We start from the raw sequence: 12,736 nt of genomic DNA on the forward strand, positions 1-12,736 counted from the left end.
ATTATGTTATTGATAATATTCTCTTATTATCCAAGTTAAATATTCCTGCTACATTCCTTAAATTGTTTTCTCTCTCATTTTTTCCTTGATCAGTCTTTCTAGTGGTTTATCAGTTTTATCGGTCTTTGTAAAGAACCAGATTTTGGCTTTTTGATCTTCTCTATTGCATATTTGTTTTCCACTTCATTAAATTTTGCTTTTACCTTTCTCAGTCACTTCTTTATCCTTTGTTTTTTATTTGTTCTTTTTATAATTTTTTAAGCTGAATGCTTAGCTCTTTGGTTTTCAGCCTTTCCCCTCTGACATACCTGTTTTAATGTCCTAAATGCATTCTGTGTATCACTTTGGCTGCATGCTGCAAGTTCTCATAGGTACTTTCATTATCATTCGGTTCACATTATTTTTCAGTTTCTTTTGTGGTTTCCTCTCTGATCCATGTCTATATAGTTTTTAATTCTCATTATGAGTGGAATCATTTGAAAGTTATTGAGAATTCTTTTGTGATGTCTCGTATTTGTTTTTTATATGATATATACACCTGCCAAGAACGTGCGTTCTGCAGCATTGGAGTATTCTGCATGTGTCAATTTAGCCACGTTTCTTAGATATGTTGTTCAAATTCTCCTTACTTTATTATTATCATCAATATATTATTGTTTTATCAGTTACTGAAAGAAGTGTGTTAGTAATTTCCCACCATGATTATAGATTTGTCTTTATAGTACTCCTAGTTTTTACTTTATTTCTAGACTGTTATTTGACATATACAAATTCAGAATTGGTGTATCTGCCTGGAAAATTGAACTTTTTATTATGAAGAGTCCCTCTTGGTCTGTCTAGCAGTGCTTTTTGCCTTAATGTATACCTACTTACTATTAATATAGCTATACAAGATTTCTTTTGATTAGTTTTTGCACAGTGTATTTTTCCCCAGCCTTTTTCTTTCATGCTTTGAGTATCCTTATGTTTAGATGTGTATTTTATAAGGATATGTAGTTAGAGTTTACTTTTGCTTCTTTGTCAAAGATCACTTCTATATGTATATGTAGGTTCTGTTTCTGGACTCCATTCCATTGATCTGTTTGTCTTGTCTGTATTCCAGTAACACACTGTTTAGAGTCCTGTAGGTTTACAGTAAGCGTTGAAGTCCACTGGCTTAAGCCCTCTGGTTTTGTTTATCGGGGATATTGGTAATTTTCTTGTAATGTCTTTGTCTGGTTTTAGAATCAGGGTAATTCTGGCCTCATAGAATGAGTTGGAAAGTGAACACTTCTCTTCCATTTTCGGGAAAACTTTGTGCAGAGTTATTTCTTCCTTAAATATTTGGTAGGATTGGCCAGTTCTCATCATGAGTTTTTGCTGGTAGATCCAATTCAGATTAAACATTACAGGGCTTTTACTTAATTTTCTCAGTTTTCTATTTGTATCCTTTTTTCTCTTATGCTGAAAATCTTGACTCTTAATGGCATTAGCATAATTACTCATGTGCTTTATCTATAATATGTGTGTTTATTTCAAAATAATGCCAATATTAAAATTTACTTAAAACTAATTGTATTTTACTATTAAAAAATTTTCCATAGTTTCAGAGCTAAAAGTATAAAACCAAGGTATGGTCAGGGAAATCTAAATTCCATCTCTGACATTTTCTTGCTTTTTCTCCCATTGGCGGTGTATTTTTGGAGGGAGGAGGGGGATAGGCACAAAGATTACATAAACATACATATATACACATATACTTGCTGATAGCCACACACACACACACACACACACACATTATTTATGTGTCTGTACGTGTGTATATGTGTATGTTTACGTTTCTTGTCCGTATTTCTTAGCAAAATAACATACCTATACATATCTTTCTGTACCTGGCTTTTTTGACTTAACAGTGTATCTTGGACATGGCTCCTTAACAGCATAAAGAGATCCTTTTCATCCCTTTACGTAACAGCCTAGTACTTCACTATATGGGTGTACCGTCCTATAGTTAAGCAGTCTTCTGTTGATGGTATTTGGGGGAAATAGTCACTTTTAAAAAGACATTTTCCATATTCCAGACCACAGCACTGTGGCACTGGCCAGTAGAATTACTTAACCTTTTTGTAACAGCATTTTTATTAAAACTGTTTTCATTTCTATGTCACTGCAAACATTCACTTTATAATATGCCAGGTTTCACTGTGTAGTGTGCTGGGGACTGAAGGGGCTTTTCATTAGGAAGTTAAAGTTCCTTACTTTTTATTATTTTTCTGGGCTGGTTTTCTTAGACACAGGGTAAGCCTAAGCCTTCGTGGCCTTTGCCCTTACAGCAAGTGCTTCTGTTTATCTTAAAAGACTTCTGCTTGCTGACGGAAGCACTCCCAGCCCTCGGTTTGTAGCACCAATGTAATCTCATTAATTCCTTGCTCAGGTGATAGAACCCCTACCATTGCTACAACACCTCAAAGATGGGTTTTCTCATTATAGGCTATCAGGCTGAAAAAGGGCCTGGAGTGATGTATCCACTAGTCTTCTGCTTCAACAAGTACCAGCTTCTCAATAGATTAGTGTCTATATTATATGTGTGTATATTGAGATACCTTAAAATTATTACAGATTTCTGTGATTTGGTGAATGAAGTACTTTCCTTGGCCTCATATATAACCAGTGGGTCCCTTTTTTTGCTTAGATTTGTCTTCTGTTCAAAGGATTTCAGTAGTTAAGCACTATTTCCTCCTTTATAGATTTTCCATGGGGTTTACCAAATTGTTACCTGCTCTTAATTACGTAGCCTTTTCTCTAAACCTCCTTCTGAGAACCCATATTCATACATCAGTTTAGCTCTCTCTCATTGTTTATCCTAGAGAAAACATGAATACACCTTGACTTACCAAGTATTATTGAAAGTACCTTTCCCTCCTCCTGAGCAGTGCAAAGACCTTAAAATACTTAGAATCATTAACCCCCTCATCACCTCTCCTCCCCCCGCTTATGTGCTCTTGGTGTCATCATATATTTTAGTTGGTGTCAAATCCCACAAGATGTAACTGTCATTGTTTTGTATAGTCAGTGTTCACTTAGATTTTTTAAAACTGCTTTATTGAGGTATAATTGACATACAATAAACTATGTATTTAAAGTGTACAAATTGATAATTTTGACCTATGTATACATCCATGAAACTGTCAGCACACATATATGTATATTCTGTAGTACACTTGTTTGTACCATAGAATCTCTTAGAAAATTGAGGGGAAAAATAGAAAGAAATTAAGGTGGCCAGCAGAGCCTTATTGCTGTTCTGTTGGTTTTGTTTTGTTCTATAGCTACTAGAAATGGGAGGCGGGGTAAGAGATTTTCATGGCTTCTGGTGCCACCATTTTAGAATTCTGCCCTCATTTTACAACTCAGTTAAGAAAACAAAAATGTCACCTGTTTTCGGTCACTTCAGTCCCCTCTCTGGTCCCCTTCATTTAAAAAATTCGGTGTATCTTTTATCATTTTCATCCATGTGAGTAGTATGGCCTTTGAGCTTTTCCAGTGCCTAGAAGATACTGATTTCTCGTATTTGCCACCTCTTGGAAATAACAGCAGAAATATTTAAAGGCTTTTCCATTCTAATTGAGTCTATATCTTAGTAACTGTGATTTCTACAGATGAGATCAGCATACATTTTGATTTTTTGAGACTATACACACTAATTTCAAGGATTTGCGTGTGTGTGTGTGTTTTTTAAAATCTCCACTGCCTGAGAATATACCAATAGGTCATAATAAGTGAAGTTTTTTTTTTTTTTTTAGTATATACTGCTGACTTTGGGTTTTATTCTGTTAGCTTACACAAAATTTGTGTATTTGGGATTATGAATTATTCCTCTACTAGCTGAAGAATCTAATATTTTTAGCCTTTGAGTATAGTTTTAATTTAAATTTAATTTTCTTTTATTAAATGCTGTAAGAGATTCTCGCAAGTATAAAGTGAGTTGAATAACTTTTCAAAATGGGAATTTTGCACATTCTAATTATCTTCTGGCTATCTATAATAATATTTACTAACACTAAACTTACTGGGTCATGCATTTGTGTTATCTCATTTAGTCCTTAAAACAAACCTGTGATAGAAATTATTATCCTTACGTAACAGACAAGAAACTAAAGCAGAGAGAGTTGATATAACTTACAAGTTCATACAGCCAGTAAATAGCAAATTTGGGATTTAAATCAGGCAATATATGTCCAGATCCTGGCCTTTTAATCAGTATAAACTTGTCACGATTAACTTTTTTCTCTAACATTGAAAAAGAATTATATGAACCAAAATGTCCTCACTATTAAATAATTGTAAGATTTTTGACTGTTGGCCTAATGGGCTCACCCAGACCCAAGTACGAGGGTGAAGTTAATTTTGTTTTTCGTTCTTTTAGCTGATATAGCTCAGAGATATAGGATAAGCAAATACCCAACCCTCAAATTATTTCGTAATGGGATGATGATGAAGAGAGAATACAGGGGCCAGCGCTCAGTGAAAGCTCTTGCAGATTACATCAGGCAACAGAAAAGCGACCCCGTTCAAGAACTTCATGACTTAGCAGAAATCACCACTCTTGATGTAAGTTGTTAACTTTTACTGGATCAAATGAACATTGCCTGTTTAATTAATGTAAACAAAGTCTTATGCAATCAGAGAATCTGGACAGTTTCTTATAATTCATTGCAGTGGATCTGACATCTACAGACTTGGCGAGTTGAATTTTTCTTGAATTAATTCTCAAGGGAAATGCTCATGTTTTACTGAGTCTTTAGCTAAAATCTGTAGCATACAGTAGAGCTGCACTAATTTAAATCAATTGAGGGTAAAGAATAGCCTGAGTTGTGAAGCCGTAGAAGTGAATGTCAGGCACGCACACCCAGAGAGTTTCCATATTTTCCTTAGTGGAGACCCTCAGGCTCTCTGCTCTAATGACTCCTGTGTCAGCTCTTTGTATAACTTCTAGTGTCCTCTAAAACAGTCCTCCGTTAATAAAACCCTTCCCATTGTATGCTTAGTAGTTTAAAAAAAAAAAAAGCTATCGAGTTGGGGCTTTAGGTTGTCGTTGTCAGGTTTGAGATTTGACTTTTACCCTGCTTCCACGATAAGAAGTTAGTTAGCCTTTCATGGATGCTATCAGAAGACACAAAGCTCCCAGGTCAGAGATAAAGGACTTTATTGCTCACATCCCAGCAAACAATGGGAGCATGTTTGCCTTTGTTTCTTCAACCCCCCCCCCCCCCCCCCCGCCCGGCCCCGCCACACCAAGTCCTGTGGAGGTGACATAGAGGGTCCAGATGGATGCCTGCACACGCTCTGGGTTCTGTGGTGGGAGAACTGTGGCCTCGGAGAACTCCGGTTTCGGAGCCGGCAGTAAGCCTGCTCTCTGTCCTGGAGGGAGATTACCTCACACTTCAGGGTTGCTTGCTGTAAGCACAACCCTCAGGAAACGTCTGGGTAAAGAATGCTCAGGGTCTTGCATTTGGCTGCACCTAACTGTGTAGGTAGAGACCCATGAAGGAGTCTCTACCAATAGTCATATGTTATGAATCGATGTATTATTTTAAGGATAGTTACCTTATTTAGGAATTCCTCACCTTATTTAGTAATAGATTATCACTGATCAGTTAAAATAAAATGCTAGAAGGAAATGTTTATGATTACATTAGATGGGAGGTAAGATTGTTTTCAACCTAATATAATCTTTAATAGTTTTGGACTAGGTGTTAAAATCCAAATATGCATTTATAGTGCTGCTCCATTTGTAGATAATTGAACAACAGCTGGGTGGATGAAATGACACATTGCATATCTATATATGTTTGTAAAATAATTACATTATTTTACAGCGCAGCAAAAGAAATATCATTGGATATTTTGAGCAAAAGGATTCAGAAAACTATAGAGTTTTTGAAAGAGTAGCAAATATTTTGCACGATGATTGTGCCTTCCTTTCTGCATTTGGGTAAGTATCTTAATTGAGAGTATGTTAGTGGGTCGACTTGGCTGCCTTGTGACATTCTTGTTGTGTGTGGTTATTTTCTGAAGATGACCTCTCCAGACATGATCTCAGTTCCCTTAAAGTCACCAGCCAGGCTTCCTTACACCTATCTCTGATCTCTTTCTAAAAGTCTGTTTATTCTTTCTATACTATATTCTACTTCAGAATATGGGTGAGTGGAAAAGAATGGACAAGTTAACAATTACCTCTCGTGCTTTTATCCAGCTCATTTACTAACACAGCTATTCTGTGTTCCCACATAGTTCTAACGTGTGGGGTTTCCAAACTGAAACAACTCCTAGGCTTTCTCATGAAGAAGCGTGGGCTTCGTTGTCTTGATGAATCTCCAGCTCTCCACCACCTTTTCTTCTGTCTTCCCTGTCCCAGAGGAACAGTACTCCTTCCCAAGGTTTGCCTCTTTCCTCGTGTCTTTGTAACCATCCCGCACGGATTCTCTTTGGCATTCATCCAGCAGTTGTCCTCGCTTTTCCGTGTTTTCACCCTGACCCTTTTCATGACCTAATTTCTTTTGCCAGAAACATGATTCTCTCTTTCCTGACCTTTCTGTTCTGTCTCTTGAGCTATAATCTCATCTCTTTCTTTTCTTTTCTAATTTTTTCCCAAAGATTAGTTTATGCCTGGCCACCTTAAATTTCTCAAATGCCAACCGGTGAAAAATCCTTACCCTTGTGGAAGCCGACTTTTGCCTTCATTACTCTCATGAGACTTCTCTCTGCACAGTCACGAAACGCTTCTTAATTGCCAAGTCCAGTGGCCTTTTTTTGGTCTTTAATCCTCTTCAGTTTCTCAGAAGGCTGGGACAATCACCTGCCCTGGCCTTTATGTGCTGTGTCTACACTTAGGCTGCCTTGAATATCCCTGGCTTGCTCCTTATTTTTCTGACTTCTCTGACTTTCCCTCCTGTTTTTTTCTTTCTCTCTCAAAATGGAATCATTCTATAGTTCTTTCCCTTTCTTTTCCCTGGGGGTTATCGCCATCATCCTTTGACTTTATGCGGTGTGATTTCTTCTTTGCTTTGGCCCGTAACTGTTAGACTCCATTTTGGTGCCTATCTTGACGAGTCCAGGTTTCTGGCACAGTCTGTCCTTTCCATTTTGTGACCTTTGTCCTTATTGTAATGCTTCTGTAAATTTTGTATGTGTTTTATCGTGAACACTGTCAGTGATATTAGGAGATCATTGTAGGAGTAAATAACAGAAGAACTTCTCCCTGCCCCACCCCCCATGCTTTGTGTGGGGCTGCTCTCCGGCCGCACGGGCCACTTGCTTGCTTCCTCAGACACGGCGGGTGCTTCTGCAGCGGGGCCCTTGCCCTTACTGTGCTCGGTGTCTGAAGTGCTTCTCTTAGATCTTGTCTCCTTAGGAAGAGCTTTCCTGATAGCTTTGTATAAAATAACACTGCCATCATCCAACTTGGTCATTCTTTCACCACTTAGTTTTCTTCAGAGCACCTTTTTTATTGGTGTTTGATCACCCAAAATAAATATATCTATTTGCTTGTCTCCTTCCACCAAAATGTAAGCTTCGTGAGAACACAGGCGCTGTCACTTTTGTTCACTGCTGTGTACCCAGTGCCAAGACCATACCTGGTACGAAGGAAGCACCTAGTGAATAGTTAGTGAACGAACGAACGAACGAAGATGGATGGATGGAGCAAGCATGTTCTTCCTTTTCGTTCCACTGGCATCAGTCTTGGTTAACATCCCTTATACCTCCCTCCTTTACTGTTCTAGTCATAAATTGGAGAGAAATCAGTGTTCAAGTCACTCAAATATAATTTAGAAAGAAAAATTACCCATTTGACTTAGAATTTGTTGTAGAGTTCACTCACCAAACATTTATCAGACACCTTTTATGTGCTGGATACTGTACTGGGGCATAGGAAACAATGGTGAACAGATAAAACAAAAAAAAATTGCTTATTGTAGAATTATATTCTAATGATGGAGATTATTTCGGTTCATCTACTTTTTTTTTTTTTTTTACAAGTTTTGGTTTTAAAAAGTAAAAAGTAGGGGCGCCTGGGTGGCTCAGATGGTTAAGTGTCTGCCTTCGGCTCAGGTCATGATCTCAGGGTCCTGGGATCGAGCCCCACATCGGGCTCCCTGCTTGGTAGGGAGTTTGCTTCTCCCTCTCCCTCTACTGTTCCCCCTGCTTGTGCTCTCTTGCTCTTTCTGTCAAATAAATAAAATCTTTTAAAAAATAAAGTAAAAAGTAGAGAATTCTGATTGAATCTGACTTAGAAGCAAATAATGTGTTTTTGTGATTGATCTGTGTGACCACATCAGTGACCTTGATCCCCAGTTACTGGAAACAGTCTGGTGTCAAAAATAGCTTTTGGTGCTACAACTGCCAATCCAAACTTACAAAATATTGAGTCACAGAAACAGCTAACTAAAATTTTCCTTTAAAAAAATCTGCCTCATATTAAAGTTTTCCTTTAAATACATGCTTTTTGTTGGTATTACATAGCCTTATGAGTAGGAAAGATGATGGACAGGTATATATTTCAAGTCATTATAATATATACATTGCAAAACAACCAGCCAATTTTGTTTCATTCAAGTTTATCACTGCTATTCTTAAAACGTATTATTACTACTTCTCTCTTCCTATTAGAGCTGTTTCAAAACCAGAAAGATACAGTGGAGACAACATAATCTACAAACCACCAGGGGTAAGTCGCTATTTCTTAGTGTGTATAATTTTAAATATAGTTTAAATACATGTATAGTATAATCTATAGTCTTATACTTGTTAATTTACAGAATCATCGAATTTTAGTACAGAAAGGAACCTTAAGGCGTCATCTGGTACTAATTCAAACCTTTCAAAGTAAAGATGGGACACATAGGCCTAAAGTCACATAGGGATTTAGTGGCCGAGCTGGGACTAGAGATCTCCTGATCCCCAGGCCTTATTCATCTCTCTGTTTTGCATTCATTATGAGACCCAAATTCCAAAAAATGCTTCTGTGGTCTGTGATCATCACTTCTACCTACATCAGACCAGCCAAGCTCCCAAGTCCTCTGGGGTTTAAATTAACCTGATACTTGCCAGACAGCAGGGAGCAACTAGGTTGCTTTTGACCCTTGGCTAAGCAGTTAAGTGTATCTAAACTTAGAAGTAGCTGCTTAGGCCCAAATGATGGTAGCCACAACCAAGAGGCAAAAATCCCAGTGTTTGTCATCACAGTTGACCTGCCAGTCTGTCATTGCAGTTTTTCACACACACACGAATGGGAAACTGTTGATATTTTTTCGATTCATAGTTTTCATTTTAATGCTGTTTGCAGTGTCTTGATATACTAAAGTTTTTGGTTTTTATGTAGTCCTATGAATGAACTTTTTGCTGAGAAAGCTCATTTCCTATTCAGAATTCAGATAGGTATTTGCCTGTATTTTCTGCAAGTGCATTTCATCAATAGTAGGTTACGTAGAGTGACAATCTCTAGATTATCAGAATCCAGTACAGTTGGTTGTCAAGTGCATGGGCTCTGGAATGAGACTCCATTTTCGTGTCAAATCTGCCACCTTCCTAGGTGTGTAACTCCTGGAAAGTCTCTTAGTTTCTCTGTCCTTCAGTTTGTTCATTAATAAAAATAGCTGTGATTATAAGAGTCTTTGCCTTATGGGGATGTTTCAGGGATTCAGTGAGTGAACACATATAAAGTGCTTACACCAAACAGTGCTTGGACACAGTAAGTTTACTCAGTTAATGATAGCTATTATTTTTGTTGTCATTTTAAGCACTTCATAAATACTGATTTTGAATGAATTGTGGGAAGAGATACTGTAGGTAAGTAATATTAGAGATAACAATGCCTTACATTTATATAGTACCTTATATTTTTCAAGGCCCTTTCCCTAGAAGTTTCTCAATTTTCTTCTAACATTTTCAACTCTAAGGGATAGTTAAATTAATTAATTCAGATAATTCTTTTTCACAGTGCCTGCCATTGGTGAAGATACTGATAAACAATTAATTGACTCAGATCTGAGGAAAAGCAGAAGGCTTAGATGTCATGGGTTGGATAATTAGGTCTCTGATAAATACAGAATTTTACAGCTGTCTTTCTCGGAAGTTCAATGGTTTTTGTTTTGGGGGGGTTTGTTTGTTTTTTGTATACCCTATAGATTTTCTGGGCTCATAGATGGCTTTGAGAATGTGTTTTTGCTAGCACAGGTTAGATTTGTTTAATTTTTTTCTCCCTGCTTTTGTAACAGCATTCTGCTCCAGATATGGTATACTTGGGATCTATGACAAATTTCGATGGGACTTATAATTGGATTCAAGATAAATGCGTTCCTCTTGTTCGAGAAATAACATTTGAAAATGGAGAGGTATGACTTTCTGATGTGTGTTATCTTTAAAGATTTCTGAAAGAGCAAGCTTCCTCCAGCCATCTTACTATTGTACTACACATGTACCAGTTGTAACAATCATACAGTGAACAGAACTATGTCATAGCCATTTCTGTAATAGAGGCCACTGATTCTTAGCTTTTGCTATCCAAGAACCCCCTCTCTGTTGCATTTCCAGCAGTAGCCTTGAAAATGAGTTGGACCGTGCCTCTCAGGTGATTCTGCCCTAGAGAAGCAGTGCTGTGCAGATTTTAGTTACAATTAATTATATACAGTGAATAATCTTTTGCCATAAAAAGGTTTTTCTGTCTATCCTTAAAGAATGAAATTTTATTTCATTGTAATAATGAAAGCAGTTATCAGATGTTATAACTGACCTCAGTAATCCCATGCTCCTGAAATAAAGTCCATCCATACTCTTACAACTCCCATGAAAACAAACACAAAAGTCATTTTTAAAATATTGGAGGAACAAGCACAAAGGGCTATGTGAGGTACACAGGACAGCTGTGCATTACACGTGAAAGAATTGCAAGTGTGCAGTTCAGATTTTAAATATATAGTTCAAATTATCACATACCCATATAACCACCACCTAGTCAGGAGTTGACAGTTTTGTAAAGGGTCAGGTGGTAAATATTTTAGACTCTGCAGTTGTGGCCCAGATGCAGCCTCGTACAACACCTAGACCTGAGCAGGGATGTTCCAGTAAAGCTTGCTTGCTTGTGCTCTTCCTGGTTTGTTGAGTGAACATCCCTGCTACTTTTCTCAGTTCGCTAGGCTTTGGGTATGTTTAGCCGAATACGTGTGTTTATTGCATTAGCTTATTTAGTCCTCAGAGGCTTAGAAAGATATAGTAACTTGTCACAATTATTCACCTGCTTTGGTAGTTCTTTTTTTTTTTTTTTCAAAATGCACGTTCTTTTATTTTCTAATTAACTGATTTTTTAAAATTATGGTATAATTAACATAGTGTTATATTAGTTTCAGGTGTACAATATAGTGATTCAATAATTCTGTACATCACTCACCACAAGTGCCCTCCTTAATCCCCATCCCCTACCCCCTTCCTTCTGCTAACCATCAGTGTGTTCTCTATAGTTAAGAGTTTGTTTCTTAATTTGTCGCTCCCTCTCTCTCTTTTTTCCCTTTGCTCATTTGTTTTGTTTCTTAAATTCCACACATGAGTGAAATCATATAGTATTTGTCTTTCTTGGACTGATTTCACTTAGACTTATACCCTCTAGATCCATCTGTGTTGTTCCAAATGGCAAGATGTCATTCTTTTTATGGCTGAGCAATATTCCATTGTGTGTACGTATGTATGTACACCTCTTCTTTATCCATTTACCTATGGATGGACACTGGGGTTGCTGCCGCAGTTTGGCTCTTGTAAGTAATACTGCAGTAAACATGGTGCATATGTCTTTTCAAATTAGTGTTTTTGTTTTCTTTGGGTAAATACCCAGTAGCAGGATTACTGGATCATATGGTGATTCTATTTTTAATTTTTTAAAGAACATCCATACTGTTTTTTACTTTGGCAGTTCTTACAGGAATAGTTTCTAAAACAGAGTCAAAACGTATAGACCTGGAAAATCTTAAACAATAAATAGGGGTTTCTCTGGCCACCCCCATAGTAGTTTCACATTTAAAATTCTTTAGATTTTATTACATGTTGTGTAACCCACTACCCCAAATCATTTAAACTTTGAGGAAAGGTTTATTAACCTCTAAAGTTGGTTGTCTGGATAACCCTCCCCTGAGGGTTATCTTTTAATACCTATTTCATAAAGAATATGATGGTGTGGGCACAGGTAAACATGGAAGCCCAGGCAGCATAAACTACCAGCTATTGTGTTAATGTATGTAAATTGATCTAGCAAACTAATTGACATGGATGTATTCAAACTACTCATCTGTTCTCTCCTAATAGTTGTTAGTGCATCCATTCTTTTGCTTAGTTTAATAAAGCAATATGTTATATTTGTTTTTACTTTTAACCTTCTAGCTCTTAAATTTTCTTTTTTTTTTTAAAGATTTTATTTATTTATTTATTTATTTGACAGCGAGAGAAGGAACACAAGCAGGGGGAGTGGGAGAGGGAGAAGCAGGCTTCACGCTGAGCAGGGAGCCCAATGTGGGGCTCGATCCCAGTGCCCTGGGATCATGACCCAAGCTGAAGGTAGACACCTAACTGACTGAGCCACCCAGGCACCCCTAGCTCTTAAATTTCTTAGAAGGTGACTGCTGAGTTTTATTTCTCAATTAGTATTTATTCAGCAACATGTGTCTTCATTTATTCAGTCATAGGTTGATTGCACATTATTGTGTATAGTAAT

At 37.2% G+C, this 12,736-nt stretch overlaps 1 protein-coding gene across 1 annotated transcript in view; it reads left to right on the forward strand.

The window, feature by feature from the left end:
- Nucleotides 1–12,736, forward strand: part of ERP44 (endoplasmic reticulum protein 44) — a 92,605-nt gene that overhangs the window by 58,321 nt on the left and 21,548 nt on the right. The window contains exons 5-8 of the mRNA XM_027615341.1: nucleotides 4,406–4,590; nucleotides 5,859–5,974; nucleotides 8,650–8,707; nucleotides 10,257–10,373. Coding sequence (XP_027471142.1) covers nucleotides 4,406–4,590; nucleotides 5,859–5,974; nucleotides 8,650–8,707; nucleotides 10,257–10,373 — 476 coding nt within the window. The remainder of the gene's footprint in view (nucleotides 1–4,405; nucleotides 4,591–5,858; nucleotides 5,975–8,649; nucleotides 8,708–10,256; nucleotides 10,374–12,736) is intronic.

This window comes from Zalophus californianus, chromosome 13, assembly GCF_009762305.2.
Source record: "Zalophus californianus isolate mZalCal1 chromosome 13, mZalCal1.pri.v2, whole genome shotgun sequence".
In the NCBI taxonomy this organism is placed as follows: domain Eukaryota; kingdom Metazoa; phylum Chordata; class Mammalia; order Carnivora; family Otariidae; genus Zalophus; species Zalophus californianus.